This window comes from Lampetra fluviatilis, chromosome 6, assembly GCF_964198595.1.
Source record: "Lampetra fluviatilis chromosome 6, kcLamFluv1.1, whole genome shotgun sequence".
In the NCBI taxonomy this organism is placed as follows: Eukaryota; Metazoa; Chordata; class Hyperoartia; order Petromyzontiformes; family Petromyzontidae; genus Lampetra; species Lampetra fluviatilis.
In genome coordinates, this window is record NC_136280.1 from 5701829 (window position 1) to 5726871 (window position 25043).

General features: G+C 45.8%; 3 protein-coding genes across 3 annotated transcripts; all 3 read right to left on the reverse strand.

The window, feature by feature from the left end:
* Positions 1–1250: 1250 nt before the first annotated feature.
* On the reverse strand, positions 1251–7710 carry LOC144933081 (uncharacterized). The gene is made up of 5 exons (XM_078857594.1): positions 7532–7710; positions 4367–4574; positions 3587–3740; positions 2487–2546; positions 1251–1674 (listed from the first exon to the last, which is right to left on the reverse strand). Exons 1-5 carry the CDS (start codon positions 7541–7543, stop codon positions 1410–1412), a joined length of 699 nt encoding a protein of 232 aa, XP_078713720.1. The 5' UTR covers positions 7544–7710; the 3' UTR covers positions 1251–1409.
* A 2179-nt stretch (positions 7711–9889) lies between these two features.
* On the reverse strand, positions 9890–11837 carry LOC144933083 (claudin-6-like). Its single transcript, XM_078857596.1, has one exon. The coding sequence runs from the start codon at positions 11529–11531 to the stop codon at positions 10926–10928; it is 606 nt and encodes a 201-aa protein (XP_078713722.1). The 5' UTR covers positions 11532–11837; the 3' UTR covers positions 9890–10925.
* A 729-nt stretch (positions 11838–12566) lies between these two features.
* Positions 12567–18858, reverse strand: RPLP0 (ribosomal protein lateral stalk subunit P0). Its single transcript, XM_078857595.1, has 8 exons — positions 18799–18858; positions 17391–17493; positions 16918–17093; positions 16298–16385; positions 15411–15557; positions 14547–14732; positions 13397–13537; positions 12567–12862 (listed from the first exon to the last, which is right to left on the reverse strand). The coding sequence occupies exons 2-8, from the start codon at positions 17442–17444 to the stop codon at positions 12710–12712; spliced, it is 945 nt and encodes a 314-aa protein (XP_078713721.1). The 5' UTR covers positions 17445–17493; positions 18799–18858; the 3' UTR covers positions 12567–12709.
* Positions 18859–25043: the final 6185 nt, after the last annotated feature.

Below are 25043 nucleotides of genomic sequence, written 5' to 3' on the forward strand. Positions count from 1 at the left end.
GCACTTGCCCCAACAGTCTGTTAAGGCTATCTGAGGGATCTTTGTCTTTGTATACTCAAAAGTTCGCCAATTGTAGTCACAGTCTTAAAAGGGATTTACCACATCCAACTCAACAAATTACTTTGCAAGGCTATACCAGAACGTGGTCACAAAGGAATAGTAATCAAGAGCAGTTGTGTGTAAAAGGAGTCATTAAACGTTGCTATACTGTTGGCAAAAATCGATCCATTCGCATATTACCACCTCTAATGACTTCCCCCTGTGAATACTTTCCGCAAGACAGCTCGGAGCTGGTGGTGGGCACTAATGAACAGATGTTTGAAGGACAGCCAATGCGGCACAATGTTTTTCAGTCTGCAAATCTACAACAATAACCCACGTTAATTTTAAAGCACAATAACCAACTTTTATTGGCCACTTTCCATGTTTTTTTAAATCTTTATTCGTGCTGCAGCATGCAGGTGGCACGTGCCATACTTAAAGCGGATCCTTGCATTAACTCTCAACGATGTAAAGCATGTGCGCTCGCAACATGCAATGAAAGCACAGTGGTGCTACGCAAACGATGGCGACCGGTGAATTGCACGCACACAGACTTCTCAAAGAAGCCGCTCCAAATAATTGGATGCACACTGAACCCGGTGCTTGTATCGGTTCAAATTCTTGTACTGGCAGCTGGTCTTGTACTGCGGCTTGATGAGAGGCTATATGGCATGTTGTGGGAGATTATTAATAGTGACAAGCATCGGTCTTCAAGCAGGTGCAATGACGCACGCCGTGGATGAAATTACAGTCGGCTAGGAGACCAGTGATGTGTGGTCATGGCTCACTGCCAACAGACAAGGATGGCGAAGGACTACCTGCAAGACATCTGCCATGAAATTGACACGCTTGACACAGCATAATATTAAACATGAATCTTATATGTATTAAACATTTGATTAGTATTTAATTAGCATAAATACAAAAATGCATATTTTGTCTGAACTGGTTGCTGTACGAGTTAAACAGAATTTGAAAGTGATGAAAAACAGTACATGTACGAATACACCTATTCAAGATATGCCCATTGCTTTAATTGCGCACACATCCCATGTAAACAGTGGAAGATGAATCAGGAAATTCAGCAATTCCAACATTGTCCATTAAGTGATTTATTTACGTGTCTTTTGCTTAAAATGAGTGATACCTTGAAATTAAAGTGGCTGTATCTTCAGGTTATACCCAGGATAATTCTTTTTTTTTATTACACCTGTGAAATAAATGTTTTTATTGTAATTAAATAGCCCTTTATTCGTCTATCAGTTGTAAAAAAATGCACATAAACACTACTAAATATGTGAAAACAAAGCCACATTTCAATACACCTGTTGTTCTTGCACAAGGACAAATGCCCAATTACATTCCTATCACACTTGTGGAAAGGTGGTGGCAGTATTGCCATGGCGATGAATAAAAGATTGATTCGCTGACAAACTGGGCTCCCACCTGCCCTCGAGCTCGCAGAAGCGGCGGTACGCCTCCTCCCACTGGCGGTACTTGCTGTCGCGTTCCTGCGTGTCGCGCCGCGCTGGAAACCCATTCGAGCCGTACACGTGGTCATTGTTGAGGCTCAGGCTGCTCAGCTTGGCTGCCATCATTTCTTCCGTGAGCGCTTGCTTGCACCGAGTCGCCCTGCAGTGGCACAGACAACCAACGTCATCAGTTTTTGCATGGCCCAAGAGGAGCCCCTAAAAATGATTAACTGACAGTCACACCAGTTTATCGGCAAGGTCAGAGCCGTGTTACCAGAATGGGCGCCAGTTACTATAAAACTAAAATGTTTGTTTTATCGGGTAAAACCCACTGGGCTGTATAGCTCTTTTTCAGAAGTGACCTGGGCACAAATGATAGCTCAACGAAGTGGCTCATCATGTGGCAATTTATCGTTTTTTTTATATGGAAGGAAAAAACGGAGGAGCCGGAGAAAAATCCATGCAACCACGGGGAGAACATGCAAACTCCAAATATGCAGGCGTCAGGATCAGGATCGAACTCGCGACCTCCTGCCTACCAGGCAAGGGAGTTGACATTTTGCCACCGCGATGCCCCGTTCGGAATATATTCTTACGACATAGCATAAACTCCCAAAAAGTTAAATAAATCTAGACAACCTCCTGACACAACTCAATTGTATTACACTTTAAATACTACTTATTTTATGAATGAAAAATCTTTTGCCCAAGTGAAACAAAGGTATGTCTAAAGAGTCAGAATAATCAAGTGGCAGATCAAAAGGGTAGAGCTGAAACAAAGGGAGTGGATCATCCACCCTTGTCACCCCAAAAAATCGATTTGATTGATATATTTTTTTAATGAACGTCGGGTCCAGCTGAAATTCGAGGAATGCACCCCCCAACCTTGTCCCACCCCAGTAAGTTTCTACATGCAGCTCTGGATAAATGCTAGGTATGTTTTGTTTAATTGCAGGGTATATCTATACGCACTCTTCTTCCACAGCCTTCCTCCTCTTGAGCCGCAGAACTCCACCACTCTTGAGCCCAGACCTAAAGTCACCACGTACAGTGTACATGCAACAAACACACCGATGCAAACCATTCTCTTAGAGCACAGCGTTACGTGGTTACTTGGTGTAAAAATAACTTATTTAATGCTATATATAACGACGTACAATGAGATTAATGTTTAACCAATGCACAATGATCCCGACACACCGCCAATTCCTTTTTTAAGATTCAGGAAAGGCTTGCACATACAAAGATCCACTGTCATGTAAAAACCATTACAGATTTATCAAACTATTCAGTGACATGACAAGATATTTGTTAAAAACAAACAGCAATAAACTACTGCTTACCCACAACCTAGCAGGCCTAATGCCAATTCACGTTTTGGGACTCATGGATGGGAAGACAGCTGTTCAAGCAAACAATCTCACCCGACAACAACACAAGCCCCGAATAATATGCCATGGGCAAATACAAGCAGAAAAACGAGTACTAAAAATTAAGTATTCGCATGAATTCGGTAATGCTCTCCAATTGTTGTTTCCTTGGCAGCATGTTAGCTGTATGGAAACCGAAAGGGAGCCACCTGGGGAAAGGGCATTTGCATTTTGTTTTTTTGTGTCTGCAAATGTTGAGCAACCCATAGGTCAATTAGGCCAGTTTTTACCAGGCAATTCTTTAATAGCAACAACTTAAAACGGAATCTTCTTCATTTTGGATTATCACAATTAAATTATCGTGACCCATTATTACAGATGGGTAGAGCCAATTCATTTATACTTTCACCCTTAGTTGGTGAATGCTTTTTAATTCCTCACTGGCTTTCCCCACACAGTGTACTTACAACCCATTTATTCCCCCCTTTTCTCTCTTGTCTTTCTTCCCACCCTTCATTTTCTCTTCCTTTCTTGCCTCTTGCTTTTCTAATTTCCTTTTTTTTTTATATACAAGACGACAGCTAGGTGGGGCGGGGCACTTACGATTTGACATTTATCCCCAATGACCTTGCTATCATGTAATCCTGGTTGTGTTCTTGTTGCTGCTGAAAGTACAAACACAATTAAAACATAAACCCTCACTGGCAGTGTGTCTCTCGCGGATGGCTTGCGGTGAAGGAGACGGGTGCAGCAGTCTGGGTGACCCAGGGCATGGCGTCAGGAATGGGCCACTGCCACTGTAGGGAGACGTGCTCCGCTGACCCTTCCCAGCCGGCGGGGAGGCTAGCCTGCGGCTCTGCATACATTGACCCACGGGGGTTGAAGTTCATGGAAATCAATAGGATGATGTGCTGCAATACATTGTAGGTACGTAACATACTACAGCACCCCACCAACCCCCCCACCTCCGCACCCTTAAAATGTGCGCTCTACTTACTGCTCCGTAGGTGGAGTGGAACAATGGGACAGCATGCCAAAAAATACGTGGTACAGCACGAAAAACACATCAGAGAGCTCCAGTTTAACACGTAGGCTTTCGCGCGTTTACTCTCCAACACACCGGTGTGCTGAACTAGCAACGAATTGGCATGTTTTGTATGTGACAAACCTTACTAATTGGCTGTCGGTCGGGTGGTGGCAGGTTTGACATTCATATTTACACGAAGTAACCCAAAAACCTCTATTATGGAAAGCTCCACTCAACTACCTGTTCACGGTATTTGCATTTAAAAAATGCTCCACAAGGGTAATTGCATCAGGATATTTAATTAACTTGCACGATAAGCAAACTACAAAATTTACAATCAATAGGTGTTATACATATATATTACAACCATGCTCAATGTGTGGCGATTGCTATATAGGCTGACAAGAAGTAACGACGAGCATGTCAAAACCAATAACCTGCAACCTCGTACTGACCGGGTCCATCAGAACTCTGGGCTTGCTGGGGTCGGACGTGTTCCGGGACGCCAAATGCACTGCGACGCGTCTTTGTTGGAGACTGGTTGCTCGGTAAGAACTGTGTTGGGAGAAACTCCATGGCGGATGTTGGGGGGGCAAGAAGAGGCTGTCGTGGCATCACGAGCAGCCCGTCTGTGGGAGGCTCCGCGAGGACTCTTGGTGATACCTGCCAGCAGAGGGACACAGAGGCACGCACGTCACACACGGAAAGCCACCACAATGTGGCACGGGGAAAATGTCATCGCCATTCCGCGGTGCTTCACAACTGTTACTGCGGGAAAACTTTGGCCATTTTCTCACCGCGCGACGCAGCAACTGTTGTTGAATGATGTACTGTGCGCGTCAGCGTAAACTCTTGGTGATACCTGTTTATAGGGTTTAATAATACTTTAAACTTATAAAGCACCCTTAAACAATAATTCTCGAGGAGCTAACAAACTTTCTCAGGTCTGTGATTTAACCGGGTTCTAAGTTATAGTTAGTTGATGGTCTCAGGCTGGTCGCCGATAACTGTAGCACTTGCGCGCACACATGAATGTAAGAATGTTTTCAAGTGCTGCATGAGACAGCGCTCACAGCCACTTAAGCAGCTGGACTTGGCATCACACGCCTGTGATCCGGTGCTTTGGAAGCAAGGATTGGTGTTTCGCAGGGAGAATTGTGTAACTCCCAAACCTGCTGGGTTGTGAAGAGGTGACCAGGAGTAAATCGAGTGAGTTCAAGATCCTATATGTCTAGCGGCGTTTGTATTCGTGTCGTAAAACAGGTGGGTTTTTTCCAGATACTTCAAAAGCTACCTCCCACAAAGAAAACATAATTTGTAGAGAAAAATACAAAAACATTCTAAGAAAAATACTTTTCAAAAGGAGTCTTCAGACTTTGATACTTCCTGGATTAAAGGAATGTATTTATTTTTATAAAATTATTTTCTGTGCAGTTATTGGTGATAGGACTGTGACCATCAACTTGCTACAATCGGGAACCCTGATTTACTGAGTCCGCTGCCTGGATTCTTGGAAGCCTCCTCAGATGACGCCCCTTGTAAGTAATTTGACCAAGCCAACGCGTGTTATTTTAACATTTAATTGATTTAAAATTAACGTGAATTTTTTTTATTAAACATGGTTTTTATGCTCCCATTTATTTTCGTTGGCTGCTTTTGCCATTTTGGTTAAAAGCGGCCACCCTTGCAAATGAGGGTATCCTGATCTCTGGAGTTCTCACCTGGTTAAACGAAATGGCATACACCTGTTGGGTGAAGTGTTGTTATTAAGGCCACCACCAAGCTCAGACACCTTTAATAATACTTATATAGTGCTTTTCCTCAAGGATCTCGAAGCACTGTACATGACACAGCAGCAGCAGACACTCAGCATAGAAATTCATTACAAATACACTTAAAGAACCCATTTACTAAATTAACTAAAAGTTTGATCAGCGGAAGCATATAAATAGGTTAAGACATTTAAAAAGGTCTAGACTCAGAGATCCTTGATATCTCGTGGAAGAGCGTTCCATAACCTGAGGGCTACACGGGTGGTACCAGCTCGATCGAATGCAGAGAAGATCTGCTTTCCCGGTGCTGATGTTGTACATACCACAACAGTAACTCATTTTGGCATAGAGTCAAGTCGGATTCATGGCGCAGTTTCCAGAAGCACTGCTCAAGCCACCGATGATCAAATGTGGCCTTCATGAACGACAAATGCATGTATTTGTAAACAGTAGCAGATATCATGAAGCCGTTTGGGAGAAAGGTGGAACTGCAACTCGGAATAATGAAATATTGTCGAGGCCAACCGCATGGCATTAATTCGATTATGGGAAGACGAATGACTTTCAAATACCTATGTGCTTGGCCTTTGTAGACTATTAAAAAGTATGTCTCGGTAGAAGTTGATTCAGTCATCGAAGCTCACAAACCAATGCCTAAATATAAAAAGTAAGTTATTTGAAAGATAACCATTTGCAAAAATGGAACAGTTACAACCGAGATGACATGGCAAAGGTAAGAAGATACGTGAACATGGTTAGTGAAACAAGGTAAGATTCGCCAAAGTTAGAAACGGCGTCATTAAACATTTTCCAAAAGGTGGACTGGAGAAACAAGACGAGTGAAGAAAACGTGAAGAATCTTCAACGGAGACATTCTTATTACTCCCTTGGGAATGAAATGCAGAAATTGTATTTTAAAAAAACGTGATTAAGTACGGTACACGTACGTACTTGTACAAGTTCGCTCGACAACGGCGGATCAATATTCGGGCTACAGAAGGGTTTGGAGTGCCTTTGTATAACCTTAACCTGCTGACAAGTAAAACTATGTCTAAAAGAGGAGCAATGTTTGGTCAATGACTGCTGCCAAAGAGGCGTGAACGCTCAGGAAAAAGTTAGCAAAAGTTCACCCGACTGGAGGGGCATTGGAGAGTGACAAATAAACCTAACAATGTCTAAAAGAGGAGCAATGTTTGGTCAATGACTGCTGCCAAAGAAGAGGCATTGGAGAGAGATGATTGGAGAGCGATGATTCACGCTCGCGGCGGAAAGGGAAACACGTGGCCTGGAGAACACACACACACAGTAAGTCAAACACAGGATCTATAGTGGCGATTGGGTTAGGCCAACTTGCTGGTGAGGACGATTGCCCCGTGGTCGAGACTAACAACGGAGGAGCAGGCAAAGGAGAGAGAGGGGAGAGGAGGAGGAGAGATCATCACGCGGAGGAGCGTCCATCGCGAAAGATGAAGCCATGGAATTGGCTCGGCGTGCAGGTGCTGGGCTTGGAGGATCACGACACATTAGGGGACCGCAAAATAGCTTCGGGGAGGGAGGTCCTCGTTCAGCAGTGGATCGATCATGGCCGACGACAGCGATTATAACCATTAAGGTGCCGTTTTGCTGTTTACAGAATTTTTTTTTTAAAACCACACAACACACTTTACAATGTGTAAACATCGCGTCTACGTCGCAGTATTTATAACAGATTTTTTTCTTATATAAAAACTACCATAACCGACGACTGCAACAACAACAACAACGCAGCTACCGCTGCTGCTGCACTGCTGCCACTGCAATGGCCTCTCTCTGTCTGCAGCTACCGCCGCTTCGGCAAACCACGCGCACCTCCGTCTCCATCACCACGGCCTGCAGGCCTCACGCGGCAGCGGCCGGGCGGGCATCCGAGTCAATCGGCGAGCTCGACGGCTCCGTCCGCGCCTTCCCCGCAGTTGCGTGCGGGCCAGAGGGAGCCGGGAGGAGAGCGTAGGCCACCACCGGAGGCCATTCACTGCCGCCGAACAATAAAACAGCCTCTGTGCGTGGTGACGTCGCTCTGACGTCACGTCGCTCTGACGTCACCGCGCAGGGACGCGTTGACGTCATCGCGTTTTTGTGGGATGACGTCGTCGCGTAGAACGAACCCCCCTGAACCCTCCCGAAACACCCCCCCCCACCCTCACAATCCCTCCCCCCTCCCCGCCCTCCCGAACCCCCTCCCCCGCTCTTCCTAAACCCCGCCCTTTTCCGGATCCCCCCCGCCCTCCCGACCGCCCCCTCGAACCCTCCCCCCCCACCGAAATCCCCCGCCCCGTAGTTCGGGGGTGACGTCATCACGCCGCAGTCAGTGGCGCGCGACGCGCTTTTGGGCGTTGAAGTCGTCGAGCGCGTTGCGTCGTGACGTCATCGCGCCACTGAAAAATTAGTTAATAGCTAAGTGGGGTTTTATCCTGTAAGATACAATACATTTTCTTGGTTCTTTCGGTAAAGTCACGTAGAAGGGAAATAATAAAATAAGATATTTGTTTTTAAGTGGCGGTGCTAACGTTAAGAAACAACCGCCACTTTTTTCAAAATGTCTTGCTGTGGTTTTCACACCTGATGATGATTGCCTGTGTTGCAATCGAAACGTCGTAAGAATTGTATTGTTTAATTATTATTATTTTATTATTTCCCTTCTACGTGACTTTATCGAAAGAACTAAGAATATGAATCCCTGCAATCACGAAAGCTTCAAATCGAAATACAATACATTGTTTAGTTGCAGTTGTTTATAAATCTTTTAAATGATTCGCTTACATTTCCTATACTTTGCACTCTTATGGTGTTTTTGTCTCGTTTGTTCTTGCAACTTTCTGGCCCGCCCCGACTGTACATCTGGGGCTTCATGGTTCATCGGATTCCTCAAGTATAAATACAAATTCTGATTCTGAACGACAGACAACACGGCAAATCATCCCCCTCCCAAGCTCTGCGGTCCTCTACATATATGAAGGTGTTAGCAGTCAATGAATGAGTGTTTACATGTGGGAGGAAACCGGAGCGCCAGGAGAAAATCCACGCGTGCGAGGGGCAAACGCTCTATCCCATACAGATGGAACAGGTGGGGGTCCACATTTGCTGTACCGCCTGTCCCCTGGCAAGCCAGGGAATGGCACCTCCCTCAACCCTTCCGAGAAGGGAGTTACACGACATCTCTATGTGATCCACCGACCCTCGCTGCCTTCCACAGTGCAGAATTACAGGCGTGGGCTGCAACAGGATAAAAAAATAAATCCGCGACAAGATGAATGTAAAATTATGTTCATACAGAAGGAAGCCAATCAGCGTCAAGGGGCAGCCGATTATGGGCTTTTTCGATCCACAAATCGTCTCTTGAGATCCAGAAATAATTGGAAAATGTATATTCAAAATATCACATCTTGATCCACGCTCCAACGATTCTCGTTTCATCGAGTATTGGGTCGTTAGAAATACGTCGATTCCCGTTCCAGTATTCTTCATGTGATCAAACGCACGCCCAATTTACTCCATGTATGGGCTCAAAATGTGAAAATAATTTATCATTCAATCCGTCGCAGATTCATGCTTATCCTGTTACCGTCCCGACATGATGCAAGGCTCAATCATTCCATAACCATGGAGGTAAATTCACTCGAGATGTGATCACAATTTTCAGATTAATCCGAAAAATCATACAATAAAGACTAGATACGTAGTAGATTTCGGACGATCTAAAATAATGACATTTGAAGAGTAGTTCTAAAAAGTCCCACATATTTCTTCCTCCCAAAATGGTGTCAAGTGGGGAATCGAATGGCGTCACTTTTGTGAGCTTTAATACATGAATATTTCACGGCGAAAGTAAACCGAACAGTTCCAAAAGTTTGATTAAAACTTGTGAAATTTGAAATGCGAATATGTTTCATCCTAAATCATATACCATTTCGTCTGAGCCATTGAGCCGAGGCAGCATGGGATACTCGCAGTTTGGGTGGTTTCCACTGGCTATTTTCCAAGTCGAGCCAAATCCAAACCGTGCTATCCTGGTCTCTCAAGATACCAGGCTCTGGTACATACACTTTTCTGTGACATAAGTAGCAAAATGCATGAAAACTGCGACCATTCCCACTTTCATAAATAAAATAGATTTTCGCTAAAGTCCCAATTTCCTCCCTGCACGTCAAATCATACGCGCACAAGGGATGCACATGCGACAGGATGTTTTATTTGTGCTGTGCTAGTGATGAACATACCTTTCTTTTAACGCATGCGACAATCATGATACAAGTCATAAAAAAACACGTGAACGATATGACTAAGTAATGCACAATAATATGCATGACTTACATTTTCGAGTACATTAACTGTGCAGTAAATATAATAATTGAGTATTTTCACTAACTTAAAAAAACAACTGGACAGTTTTTTTAATTAATGTTTTTCTAATTTAAGGGTATATGCTTAAATAATATGAAAGCACTACTATATGATGTTAAAGAGATTATTATTTTACCAAGATGTGAAATAAAAAGCACAAGTTGACGGAGGATGATAATGAAATTACAAAAACGTGCATGACTATGCAATGCTTCACAGAATACTACACATGTTGAAAACTTTCAAAGAAAGTAGGTAAAGTTTGTGTTTTTAAAACATCAAGTTGTATAAAATGTGTACAAAGCAAGTAAATATATCATTGTATAAATAATGCAAGATGCGCCAATATTATCAATTTAACTCCGTGCACGCTGAGTGTAATCGCTGCTCGGATAACTTAATTTTCCTAAAAGCCGTGTTAGACAATATCAGTGTTAAACTACCGCGAAACAATACCGTACAATCTACAACAACGTAAGTATTATTTAAATCCAGTTTTCATCCATTTTATATCCCCCAAAATGTATTCCCCTTAACATTGGCTGCCACACGATGGTTGTCGGGATGTGATGAGTTTACACAAATCTTCGTAAGTGCCTTTTACTCGGACCACACCACACAGCATCGTCGTAAATGTCCACGCCGCACAAGGATAAATGGAACATCTCTTTAGTTGCAGAAGACATTGTTAACCACTTTAAATCATATCAGTCCGTGTCAGACAGATACAATTGTGACAACCAAACATCGCAAGTTACTTTTCTCCTCTTGAACTTGATCAGCTCGAACCAGACGTGCGCAGGTTAACTTGTGAGTCAATGCCACCAGCTTCCTGAAAACGGCACGAGAGTTCCATTCGTCCCTACACTCCGTTGCTTTGTGGATTGAGAAACTGTAGACGATCCGAGCCACGGGACGCACACAGCATGAAGCTGGATCCCATGAGCAGCAGCGCTGCCGCACCAAAACCCAGGTACAGCGAGAGGCCGATTTCACGACGCATGTCCGGAGAAATCAGTGGGTTGTTGTGGTCACTGATGATGTGATGGGCCATACACGAGACGGCCACCAGCTCCAGAAGGCCCACCACAGCGAAGCAGACGGCTGCAGACGTGGCAAGGCGCGCCTTGGTGGCACTCTCGTCCAGCCAGGTGGTGCACTTGGCTCCGGCGAGCGCCACGAAGAAGGCGACCACCCCCAGAATAGTGGCGCACACGACCAGTGCCCTGGTGATCTGCATGCTGGTGCCCAGACTCATCATGGAGCCGTGGGTCCTGCACTGCATGTCGCCGGTGCCCTGCAGCACGCAGTGCACCCACAGGCCCTCGAAGACACCCTGCGCCAGGAAGGCGCTGCTGGAGGACATTCCGGACACCTTCCACATGGGCAGCATGCAGGACACGAGCATACACAGCCAGCCCAGCAGGGCCAGGGCCATGGCAAGCAGTTGCAGGCGAGTGTTCGCCATCACCTCGAAGCACGACTGCTTTCTGCAATGGGACTAGATCACCACCGCTTGTGTCCTCAAGAGCTGTGATCAGACAGGATGCAGCTCACTGAAAAACACCGCTTATGTATCCAGGGCGTACCAACAGTACATTTCAGACACCACCCTATGGAACTAGACCCCACAGTGGCCGCTCAGCATGTGTGCATGCAGCTTGGAGTGTGACAAAGGAAAAGTCTCATGCAACAAGGGGATTATGTTGTAAAGTGTTTTTCTTAGCCCTGAAACAAAACACATTCCTTATCAATATACCGCTGTGCATTCAATTGTGCAAAATCGGAAGCCGTTGCTTTCTTCTTATGCCCTAAGTGACAGGAAGCACATGGTGTTTATTCTCGACTCGTTTCCTGTAAATCAGGAAAGCATGCTGGGCAGCTCTGTACAGAAAGCCGTGTCCGTGGGAATACGTTTTGAATGTGGCCTTCAAAGTAAGGGTGCACAAAAGCATCATAAAGGAAAAGGGCACATTAGTCAGTGATTAATCTTGTTTAAATTTCCTGTGAACCCAACAACATCTTTAAGCATGTAAATAATCCAGCACAAATGTCCCAAGCTCCTGGAGTTTAATGAGGCAAACAGCCTCAGCGGTTAAAGTTTAGATTTTGAACAAACATGCGTTTAAAGGTAATTTGTAATTTGAGTGTGACAATATGCTTCACCTATCGCACAGCGACACTGCAGTAATTCACAACCAACACAAGCCAATTGTCTTGTAAGTTACTGGCAATCATCCTTCATTGTGTAAAAAAAAAGGCACTGCACTGGTAAGCTATTGTTAACACAGATTTATATTATGAAAACACATCTATCACAACAGCCAATATGGGATGTTTAGCCTTGCAGCATGCTGGCAGAAGCAATAAGCCCTACAGTGTTGATCTATCTAAACCCATCAGAAAACGAAATGTAGCTAGAACACCAGAATAAACGTATACTTATGAACGTTTGGTACAGTAGTTTGTAAAAAAAAAAGAAGAAACCCCACAAAAGAAGCAGTTTATTTTAAATTGTTTTTTATTTTTCATGAATCGTCGTGCCCTAGTTGACATTTGACATTAAGCAGAGCCCAACAGCCGCCAACAGCGCATGGCTGCGGGTGAGATCCATGAGCAGCCAAGGGGCCCCTCTGAGCAGGACTCCTAGTCAAAGAGACCGAAGCCCATGTCGTCATCTTCCTCCTCCTCTTCAGACTCCTGCTTCTTTTCCTCCTTGGCAGCGGCAGCTGGCGCAGCCGCGGCTGCCACAGGTGCGGCTGCCACGAAGGCGGATGGGTCAGCCAGGAACGCCTTAACCTGCACACAAAACACACACACAAGGCACGTGAATGTCATGCAGCTAAAGAAGGGCCCGTGCTTAATCGGCCCATCTGTTGATTAAACATGGCTTTACGCCATCTTGAAATTTAGAATATCATCCTCGGCCATGACCTATCCACTGCTAGACGAAAGCCTCCACCGCACCAATGCTATCCCCCACGGTCCTGCACATAGATGGATCTTTTCGCTCCATCTCTAAAGCGGCCATTCCCTCACTCTAGGTGTGTTCTCTTCTTTGGCTGCCTTTCCATCACTGGTCTCATCGATTGGCAATCATCCCTTCTCTCTACGGTGTTCTGCCCAAGCCCGCTCATCTTTCCTTAAGTTAGTGATGCAATTGATTTGTGTTTGTTCTCTCTTGGTGCGATTCTCAAAATGCAACTCTTGTTTCTTTGCACACTTTTTCAGCTTTTTATTCATCAGTGTCCATGCATGGGACATAACTAATTGCATGTATGCAGCTCACATTTCAGGAAAGGATGCATCTAAGCTACAACTGGGCTTGCATACCTTGTCGGCAAGTGGGAAAGAGTATTCGGTCTCCACGGCAATGGCGAGCACACGCTTGTAGCCGTTAACGATGGAATGTGGGATTGAGGCAACGGTCGGGTAGCCAATCTGAAGGCACACGCTGGCGACGTTGCGCACACCCTGCACGGGACAGAAAACAACAGGTAAAATACAAAGTGGATTATAAACCATGCGAATACAAAGTGGCTTTTGGCAAGCCAACGAACAAAGACGGTCACTGCATCACGTGCTTCCAGATAGGCATCTGCGGCCGTCTGGAACGCTCATCCTTCCGTTATTAGAAAGCCACTGGAGCTGTGCACATTTAAATTTAGATTGAAAAGTAATTTCTTTAGAACTGCTTCGTGTTTAGTTTGTCCTTCCCCCACACCTCCGATTAGCACAGATAAATATGTACAGTACGAAAGAAGTTCAACATACATATTATACCTTTGCTGCAATTTCTATTCAAAGCTGTTACCTTGAACACAAATGCTTGGAGCAGTTGAATGTTATTGGCCGTCACGTGACATACAACATATAAACAGTCAGTTCAAAATAAATTCTAAAATAATTCACTGCTGGAAGAAGGCCTCGCTATGCTGTTTCAGTTATGGGGTTTGTTTGACCATACTTAACCACACTGCGGGTTGGTGAAGGCTGATCACCTTTTTTGCACGCAATTATCGATAACGCTATGAAACCCAGTGGTGGATATAGCACAGTTGATGGGAAGGTTGCCATGTGGTGAGGTAAAGTGTGGGTACTCTCACCACAAGTCTTTCTAGAACTCCGTCTAGTGGAGGCCCTTTCGCCAACAGTGGCATGCATACGAAATTTTCAGGGTTGTGACTTTAACTTTTACCATTCTAAACAAAAATGCATCGATTTCACTGTCCGAAAACGAAAAACCATAATGGGCAACGTTTTGGGCAATGGCTCTTTTTCAAAGCAGATGCATTTTTTTCCATTGACAGAGCAGTGTTTTTGACCAACGTATCTAGTATTTTTTTTTCTACTTTTGTACCACAGCTAAAGCGGAATAACAATAAAAAGTTAAATTGTACGTTTTTTAGCTGCCATCATACTAAACTGCCTTCAATTCTCGGTCGCGTCACAAACGCGTGTGCAGCGGGCGTAGTGCACGCACCTCGAGGAAGCGCTTGCGCAGGTCCTCCTCGGTGATGTCCAGCACATCGGGGCTGTAAATGCTGCCATTGTCGTACACCTGCAGGATGTGGAGGCCGAAGGTGAAGGGCGAGATGTTGAGCATGTTGAGAAGCGTCGCCTCGCTGGCCCCCACCTTGTCACCCGCCTTGATCAGCTGCACGTCGCTCTGCAGGGGACAGGAAATAAAAAGCAAACAATAAAACAGTGTAACGCTGAGTTCAAGGGGTTGACCAGGGGACAAGTGGAAGAATTGTTTTTTTTATGAATCAAAAACGAGAAATAAAGTATACAACAAAATTCTAAACACATCAAAACCACAACCAAATTAATAATTTGCAAATCTAACTCAATTATGATAGTTGAGTTCCTGATTATTTTTTTTAAAGCTAAATTAAAGTTACCAAGGCATTATTTACACAGCAGATGCCTTAAAAACATGTGAAATTAAACTCAACTATGAAGTTTCACAAATCTATATCCGAAATACAATGGGGGGGTCCATCGCTGCTAGCTCACCTGACAGGTACTCACTACCCTGTGGGTTCTGTGGGCCGGATGGCACTTCAATCGCTACTCCTTCCTCATTCGAGGCACTATTCCCATAACTGGGACCGAGACGAGTGGGGAACCCGGTGAAGGGCTCGGCGGAAGAACCAGCGCCCTAGTACTACTACCCTCTCTATCCACCACTCAGTATTTGTAACTTTTAACACGCAACATTTAATGTATTTTCCCCTTGTTAAAAGCGCAACACATTTGCACTGAAACCGTGTTAAACAATCTGAAAAAAATATACTTTTAAAATGTATTCCGTTATGCCTTCATCTTGTGGAAAAGTCTTTACCAGAATTTCAATGGTGCCTCTTGAGATCTTGGTGGTGATGCCAAGAGCCTGGAAGAAGGAGGTCTTCTCAGGACCGAGGCCGGTGTTCTGTGCCGGCACCATCACGTCGCAGGGAGCCAGACCCCCGGCACGTGCCGAGGCCGGGACCTGACGAGGTAACAAAACACAGGACCACTTACAATTCCTGTACTCTCGTTTTTAAGTAACGTTAGGAAATATACAGAATTAAACTACAATTTTTAAGCAAACAAAAAAAAATACATCTTAGCAATCTACTTATGCTAAAGGAAGCTTAAATGACGGTGCAATGATATCAAACCATAAAACCTCAGCAAAGGGACATTATTTCCATATATATTGCATGCTGTATATATACAGTCCTTTGTCAATCAACTGCTGGATGCATGTTGAACTTCTTTTGTGCCGTACGTAACCAACCGTGCTAATCGGAGGCGAGAGCCTCAGAATGCTGTGCGAGTCGGGGAGTTATATGAGCATACTTCACTACGTTTTTTTTTATCGTGGGATGAAGGTGGGACACTGAGGTGGGAATATAGAAAGTAGAGTACAACAGTGGAATTTGTTTGTCCCGTTGGCCACTACGGAGGCCTGCAGTCACCTATGACAACCTGGTGCATCTTTTGATCATCCATTTCAACCCTATCCAAGTTCAACCACTGTTAACTAACAAAATCAGGAACATTCCAGGTTTTTCCATCACACGCATAGAATGTACACTAAACAAACTACTATTCATTTAAGTGAACTTGGACAAGCTGTAAAACATTGATAACAAGCTTGACTAGACAAAGGTTGTGCTTTTCTGTGAGATCTTGGTTGACAAGTCAGGACCACACACCAGAAGCAAAGCTAGATCACACACAAACCTTGTTGGCAAGAAGCATGTCACGGATCTCAGCCAGGTCCTCCTTGGTGAAGACAAACCCAACATTCCCGCGAATGTATGGCAACACTCTGCAAAACAAGTGACAACACAATCGTTCAATAAAGTACGTTATGATTCTCAAAAAATGGAAGGTGGTAAGTAAAGTTCTCATGTCACTCTTTCATAATTAAAAAACTTTATCTTGGAAGATTCATTTTTTTAAAATAAATCTATGCAAGAAAATGAAATTGCTAAAGTGACTGCAGTTTGATTGCTGGTCAGAGCTAACATCAGTGACAAGTGATATCAGAACCAGTCTTGGATCTCGGTTAACCGAAATTGCACTGGAGTGCATGGTGAAGTATGGTCAAACAGCCACCATGACTGAAACGGTTTAGATATTTTATGCAACACTGGATAGACAAAAGGACTGTCACGGTTTTACATTTAACAATAAAAAGGGCATTAAAAATACATGCTAACCTTAGCCTTAGCAAAGTGCTTCTGGTAATTCAACTTTATAAAATGTAGCCTACCTTATGATAACTTACTCTCTGTGTACTACAATAACTGCAAACTCAAGACACTCTACAATTTGAGGCGATAACAAAATCTTCCCACCTCTCAAGTGCTGGGTTTTTCTCAAGGTGACCACGGATGGCTTTGCGCATCATGGTGTTCTTGCCCATGAGCACCACAGCTTTTCCGCGCAATGACATGCGGATCTGCTGCATCTGCTTGGAGCCGACATTGTCTGCACCGACGATGAAGCATTTTGGAAAATCTTCCAGAAGTTGCTAAAAGCACAAAAAACAGGGTACACACTCAGTCAACTGTAAATCAACAAAGTGTCAACTTATTGTATGAAGCTGTCATGAATTATACTGTGTACCTTCTCAACTGTGCTGTACAGCTCTCCGATGTGTTTTTGGACTGTACCGGGTGTTGTTCAGCATGATGTCCAACGTTTAGTTCCACGCAATGGGTACAACAACATTGGACATGATGCCAAACACGTGGTATAACTCGAAAACACATCGCAGAGGTATCATGTGGGTTGTGGTGGTACTTCTATAATTAATGTGGACACTCACGATTATCTTCAGGAAGTAATTTGACTTCCAAGTTGACTTGTCTTCCCTGGGCATCTTGTTGTGCTACCAAGGAGTTCCAGAAACTGGTTTAAAGACGATGTCACTGTTGAATGGAAAAGTTAAGGTTAATTAGACATGAAATTAATCTATTTTGTTACAAATGTTAACAAAACATTGTAATTTTCATACTCATAAAGACAATATACAGTATTTAGATTACGTATTGTAATTACATTTCGTATCAATGTCAGCATTCAACAGTGTAACAGTGATGTAAATGTTTGTGCTCTCCTATTTTCCAAGGATGCTATCAAATAGCAGGTTATCCCAGACTTAGAAGTTTATTTACGAACACTAACTACGTTTCAGTTTTTTCACTAATCTTCAAAATATCAACGCATCAGTGTGGACACTCGTACTTATTACATACAGATAATCTTTCTTGGCTTAAAGCTTTCGTGACTGCAGGAATTCATATTCTTTGGGTCTTTCGGTAAAGTCACGTAGATACCCTAACATACGTTAGGGTACTTTATGTAAGTGGCCATGACCTGGATAATTTCAAACACTTTAAGGCGTTCCATGAGTGACACCCGTCACATTTCACTAGCACGCGTTGCCCAGCGAGGGGCGAATGGACCGTTCACACGACTGCGATAGATCCTAAGTCAAAGGGGGGGGGGGGGGGCTCATCTCTTTACATCCCTAAACCAGCGGTGAAATTACACATTCATATGGTGAGGGCAAGAATTCATGTCGGACAACCATTGCTAAATTTCACGGTGCTACTCATTCAACCGGTAGAAGAGCAAGTCCCGACTTCGTCAGCATCTGCCAATTATCAATCCACTGCTGGATAACAGCCGCCCCCCCCCAATCAACCACTTCTCAAGATACAATCATCCACCTATCATATGCATTGATTTCATCGCTCCATCACCTGCGATGGAGGTCCACTTTGCGATGTTACATGGAGCATTACGTAACACCACGTTCTGGGCAATTCGAGACCATTGTGCTTGCAACTTTGAACACAATCAAAGGGGACCAATACACAACCTATAATTCAGCCACCCTATTAACCTGTCGGTATCTCGCACTTTTAAAACCATTACTTATTAAACGACAGCAGGCCCATCCAGCGCCACTGTTCCCTCCCCCACTCCCATCCATCCACGTTGGACCAAAGGGTTTGCCTGAGCGTAGGCCTCAAATCCAACGTGGGTCACCCCGCGAGCTCTCCCCGACGCTAAGATTCCCTCCGCTCGCTTGCCGGGCACGCGACTGCTACAGCCGACGGACCGAGCCGCGTACACGCCGGCCGGAGGTGAGAGGGGCAAGGAGGTGTACGGTGGTGGGAAGCGCGCGGAGTTGAGCGAGCGAGCGAAGAGCGACACGAAGCACCAACCTCGCGCCGCCGACTCGGAAGGAAAGGGGGAGGGGCGCGCCGGGGACTCCCACAGGGCAGCGCGCGCCGGGCTGCTCGTCCACCAATCGGATACGAGCTTGACCCCCCCCCCCCACACAGCCCCTACGACATTGCCCAGCCCCCCCCCCACCACCACCAGCAGCAGCCTCCTACCACCAGCCCCCACCACCAGCCCCCACCCCACTCTCCAGCCCCCCCCACCACCAGCCCCCACCCCACTCTCCAGCCCCCCCCACCACCAGCCCCCACCCCACTCTCCAGCCCCCCCACCCACAGCCCCCACCCCACTCCCCAGCCCACCACCACCAGCCCCCACCTACAGCCCCCACCCCACTCCCCAGCCCCCCCACCACCACCACCAGCCCCCACCCCACTCTCCAGCCCCCCCCACCCACAGCCCCCACCCCACTCTCCAGCCCCCCCACCCACAGCCCCCACCCCACTCTCCAGCCCCCCCCACCACCAGCCCCCACCCCACTCTCCAGCCCCCCCACCCACAGCCCCCACCCCACTCCCCAGCCCACCACCACCAGCCCCCACCTACAGCCCCCACCCCACTCCCCAGCCCCCCCACCACCACCACCAGCCCCCACTCCACTCTCCAGCCCCCCCACCCACAGCCCCCACCCCACTCCCCAGCCCCCCCACCACCACCACCAGCCCCCACCCCACTCCCCAGCCCCCCCACCACCACCACCAGCCCCCACCCACAGCCCCCACCCCACTCTCCAGCCCCCAACCACCAGCCTCCACCAACAGCCCCCACCCTACTCTCCAGCCCACCACCACCACCAGCCCCCACCCTACCCCCCCCCCCCCAAAATCGCGACGAACCAATAGGAAACGAGTTGAGACCTAAGAAACGTACGCTATGACCGTATAAGGTGAGGGCAGAAATCCAAAATCTTTATAGAGGCGGGGAGGGGGCGTGCGGGGGGGGGGATGAAACGTTACGTGTCGACGTCATCGCGTCGTTACGTACCGACGGCGAGTTGTACGTAATGACGCCATCGCGTAGCCACGGCGCTGTGGCGCCATTACGCGTGACGACGTCACAGAGCGATGTTACGTTACGTGATTTATTTAAGAATCTGAATATTTATTTGTATTTCATCAAATGGAGGATTCGTAATAGTTTCAGCTGCTAAACGCGCACGGTTATTCGCTAGAAAGGGAGAGAGAGAGAACGACTCAGTGGGGCGAGAAGTAGACGTTTTGGACGATGTTTGACCCCCCCCTCGTCACACGGCGTCACAAAAAGTCAGACCCTACCTCAAATATGACGTCACAAAGCTCTGCCCCCCCCCCCCAAATTAAACATGCTTCAAATCGCTTTAAACTATTGTCATTGTAGTGCGTATTTAATGTGGCGTTGCACTCTGATGTTGTAGGAGAAAACATTTATTAAAAAGTATATTTAATTAAGTAGAACGTGTTGTCTATATTTATTTAAAGTTGCGCATTTTGATGTGACGTCACATTTCTCAACCCCCCCCTCCCTCCCGCGTCACACATCGTCACAAATGTCTGACCCCCCCCCCCCCCCTAGGTGCGTGACGTCATTTATGGACGGCCCCTAAGTGGCTTCTCATGTTGAAATGTATATCAGCCAAATACTCTAAAGGCGTGATGTTGATTATAAATGTGGAGGGAAAACCGGAGGACCCGGAGATAAATCCACGCGACTACGGGGAGAACACGCAAACTCCAAATATACAGCAGGTGTCAAGGTCGGTATCGAACCCACGATCTCCTGTATACCAGGCGAGGTTGTTAACATCTCGGCACCGCCTCGCCTCATTAGTGGAACACGTGGAAGGAAACCATCCCCCTGGGGTGATAGTAACGCCGGTGTGGTACAGGAGGATGTGGAGCTCAGTTGACTTGGCGGCAGAGCCGGCCCAGCCACTAAGCGACCCTTGCAATTGCAAAGGGCCCCGTGGCCAGCAGAGGGCCCCCTAGAATCACTGCTAGCTAGTGGGTGAAAAAAATCATACATCAAAGGGGCCTCCAACCAAATTTTGCTTAGGGCCCCCAAAGGTCTAGGGCCGGTTCTGCTTGGCGGTGACTGGTAACCAAGCGGTGTCAAGATCGGCCTCTATGGAGGGAAGAGGGTCGTGAAGGATGCTCTTGGGCAACTAGGGGCAGTCATCCTCCAACAACAACAACAGAGGGCGCTGGAGCGACGCTCACAACAACGCGCGGTGCGCCGGGCGGATACAACGCAGCTTTATCACAATTTTTAGTCATACAGGCAAGTGGGGGGCACAGGCGGTGCATCTGTCAGTCCAAGGCCGTAGCCATGGAGTCAACATTGAGGGGGGATCAAATTTTCCAGGGGGTCTGGGGGTCCCCCCCCCAGAAAAAAAAATCTAAATTTGAAAACTCATTTCCTGCCTAAAATAAAATAAAATGCACTAACACATAGGACGGGCTTTATTTATTTATTTATTTTTTACAATAATGTCTAGTAGTGTATTGTATTACATTGCTTTGTTTTTTCCTTTTTTTACCTTTTCTTGTTTCATTGTATGTAATGGCAGAGATTAGGCATTAATAAAGTCCAACCATAACCACAATCATATAAACAGAAATCTATTTTATAGCAATATATTTGGGGGGAAATTTTGAGCATATTTGAATATTGGGGGGGGGGAGGGATGTCCCCCCCCCCCCAATATTCCTTGTGTCAGTCATCTCAGTCAGTCAGTCAACCCATGGCACTTGGGTCTGTGGCGTGACCTCTTGTGCCAGCGAGCCTAGCAATGCAACCCTTCCTGTTAGACAATGGCCCAGAGAAGGGAATATCTGAGAAAAACGTCAACGTACTTTCTCACTCGACTCTGCATATGAGAGGAACGTTTGTTGTTTGACAGTAAACCAAATATTTAAATTCCCAGAGCTAGAATCTTGCCAAATCTAAGTGCAGAATCGAATGTATTGTGATAGCGTTTGTTATTGTGCGTGCAGTCGCTGGTGACTGGGCTGAAACCATCAACGCCGCGATGGAAAGATGTTAACTCCCTCGCTTGTTACGCAGGAGGTCTTGTTACGCAGGAGGTTCGATCCCGACCCTGGCGCCTATATATTAGAAGTTTGCATGTTCTCCTCGTGGTCGCGTGGATTTTTCTCCGAGTCCTCCGGTTTTTCCCTCCACATTCAGAAACGTACATTTCGGATGCATTTGGCTGCTCTAAATTTTCACGTGATAAGCCACTTCATTGGGCTATCATTTGTGGCCGGGTCGGTTCTGAAAAAGAGCTATACAGCTCAGTGGGCCTTACCTGGTAAAATAAAAAATAGTTGAGTTTCGCTCACGACACTTAAAAACTTGGTTTTATCACAGGCGCCTGCCTGGAATTGAACCCAAAAGTTCAGCGGTGCCAGTTCAGCACTCTGACCTTTGAGCTCGGAGCCACTCAGCAGCTAACTCAACGTCAGAACGCCTCTTTAGCTGGGATGATGTGTGGTACAAACATCGCGGATCCCAATCTGTGATGTATGTGCTATGAATAAGGGCAATTGCGTTGTGGTTTTTTTCTCCTGTTATCTGCAGGGAAATCCGCAAATTGCCTCCACTTATCTGCAAGGAAATAAAATGGTAATAATCGTTGATAACAAGAGTCATGGATTGCAGGGTTACAGATAAGAGGAGGTCTGTTTATTGGCACAACATTTTTGTTATACTATTACGTATCTGAATACGTATATAATGGTGACTAATAGTACACCGAATGTGTATACTGCATTACACGTACTGTAATAAATGTTTAAGCGGAATAAATTGGGCTAGTATGGCTTATGTAGCTAACCTTGTGATAACATTTTCCATCAATGTTTTATATAAAACGTCACAACACTCACTCATCGTGCGGATGTGAGCCAATCCTTCCTATTTACAAGATACTTCCCTTTCCATAAAAATACTAAAATGAGAAGAAAGTGGCTTGTGATTAACATTACACCCGGTTGCTATACTTCAATGACCTGGCAATATAATTCATTATTATATTACCCTTGTTTACCCAGAAAAGCCTCAGTGGATGCCATTTTCCGCTCTTCTTTTTTCAGCGACACTTTTGGGGAAATCTCGCGGACATCTGTGAAATCACTCAAATCACAGCTTCATAGCTCATCGGATTCCTCCAGTGTCAATAAATATTCTGAAGGTGGTGAATCTGTAGCGCAACACAAGCTGACGCGCGTGCCTCGACTCGACTTTCTCCAGCGACCCTAAAAGCCACGTGATTTGTGTCCACTTCTCTTTCTCTCGTTGCGCACCACAACAGATGACGTCGAGTCTGGCGGGTTGGTGCGCCGAACAAACGTTGGTACAGTACTGCATCCTAGTGTGGTCATCGTTCGAGTACTGCACTCGCATTTGTGTTTTCACATTTGGGTATTGTCGGGGGCCACACTTCAGTGGCTGCACTAAAGGCCACCCAGGGGCCGTTAGTGGCCCCGCGGACCTTGAAATGAGGAACAAATGTTACATGTCGTTCCTGCAATGTACCCATTGTTAAACATAAAAATATATATACGGGATACTTAATACATTCCTGGAATCGTCCCTGAATTTCCACGCAGTCCTCATCCCAGAAAGGCAATTTGACAAAATGGAGATTCAAATGCTGCCTGATTCAATGTTGAAACACCGCTTTTTGCCATCTCAGTTCTCAGCATTTCTATCTCACGGCTACGCTCAGATGACGTTAAACAGCCTTCCTCTGGATCTTGTGATAAAGTGACCTCAAAAAAAGTGAAATGCTGCCTGATTCAATGTTGAAACACCGCTTTTTGCCATCTCAGTTCTCAGCATTTCTATCTCACGGCTTTGCTCAGATGACGATAAACAGCCTTCCTCTGGATCTTGTGATAGAGTGACCTCAAAAAAAGTGAAATGGTAAGCTTCAGTGAAAAGGGGCCGAGTGTGGCGTTGCGGTCTTAGGAACGAGAGAACCAACTAAATGTGCCCTCGGGTTTCATTATGCTGCCTTTTCAACAACTATACAAAAGGTAACCTTGATGATAGAAGTTACTTGCATTAATCCAGTTCGAGAGGACGTCAACCGCGGAGATGGGAGTTGAAGAACTTGCTTGGCTCGTGTTGGGTGGATTGTTACGATATGGGACCACGGGCGATGGTGACAACTTTGGGAGGCCTTATTCAAACGGTGGATTCGATCATGGCTGATGATGAAAAAAAATCAGGTTCAGGGCTCATGCTTTCAGAGGTTTCCAAGGTATCAGGTTTTGTTAAAAGATAGAGTTGTCTCGTGTTGTACAGTAATACCAGCGAAGTACAGCAGGTAGTGTGACACAATGTGCCTGCCCTTGATGATGGTGGCATTTACGATGTTGAATAAAAGGGTAAGTCATGTTTGCTCGCCTACGGCCAAATTGCCTGGAATGCCCCTCTTCGAGGCAGACCTCGGAAGCTCAGCAGGTATTAGTCTCCCAGTAAATACTGCATGCAAAGTTAGGCGTACGTTGGCACGTGGTTGGAACCGTTGGAACAAATGCTGGCCAAACGTTCCATGTTTACTGGCCTGGGCAGTGATTGGATCGGCGACCACCAAGTAAAAAAAAACCGGTGTATTGGATGTTGTTAGCAGTGGAAGACATCTCTGTCATGGGACCTGTTTGCCAGTATCAAAGTGTGAAAAATAAGAAGAAATATTACCTTTTTCTGGAAATAAAACAGGTGTTAAGATTTTCAAGCATTGTCTTTGAAACTGATTGGCCTACACCAGAGACAGCCTTCTTGGTGGCCTAGTCTGACCAGTGTCAGACCAGAGAACGCCAATAGGCGAACAGTACAAGGACAATGCACTATCAGAGCAATTATAGCTCGGGGTGAGCAGGTTAATGAGAACTTGATTCCTGGCCAAAAGTTCGCTGCTTGAACCTCTTAACACGTGTTTTATTGCCAGAAAGGGTAAAACCTATTGATATTTTTTTCATAATGTTATCCGATGTTTGTCTGTGACGTGTTCTGCTTTAGCAATCGCCACCCTGTGTACACGAGAAAAGGCTGCGACGTCCCTTGCATCAATGTACAGGGTGGTTCAGATGTATTGTGACCTCCAATGTACAAGATAGTCCAGATGTAATATGACCCCCAATTAATGGACCCCATCGGAAAAAGATACGGTCACTGCATCGCGCGCTTTCAGATGCGTTTCTGCGGCCGTCTGGAATGCTCTTCCCCACGACATGAGGAA

Excerpts from the sequence above, each read along its gene's own strand:
- RPLP0 (XM_078857595.1), bottom strand. The coding sequence starts at position 17,444 with ATGCCCAGGGAAGACAAGTCAACTTGGAAGTCAAATTACTTCCTGAAG. Across the intron at positions 16,386-16,917 it reads AAAAACCCAGCACTTGAGAG|AGTGTTGCCATACATTCGCG; the intron begins GTGGGAAGATTT and ends CTTGTTTTGCAG. Across the intron at positions 15,558-16,297 it reads ACATGCTTCTTGCCAACAAG|GTCCCGGCCTCGGCACGTGC; the intron begins GTTTGTGTGTGA and ends TTACCTCGTCAG.
- LOC144933083 (XM_078857596.1), bottom strand. The coding sequence starts at position 11,531 with ATGGCGAACACTCGCCTGCAACTGCTTGCCATGGCCCTGGCCCTGCTG.
- LOC144933081 (XM_078857594.1), bottom strand. Across the intron at positions 3,741-4,366 it reads CCAGAGTTCTGATGGACCCG|AGCCGCAGGCTAGCCTCCCC; the intron begins GTCAGTACGAGG and ends CAATGTATGCAG. Across the intron at positions 1,675-2,486 it reads AGGAAGGCTGTGGAAGAAGA|GGCGACTCGGTGCAAGCAAG; the intron begins GTGCGTATAGAT and ends GTGCCACTGCAG.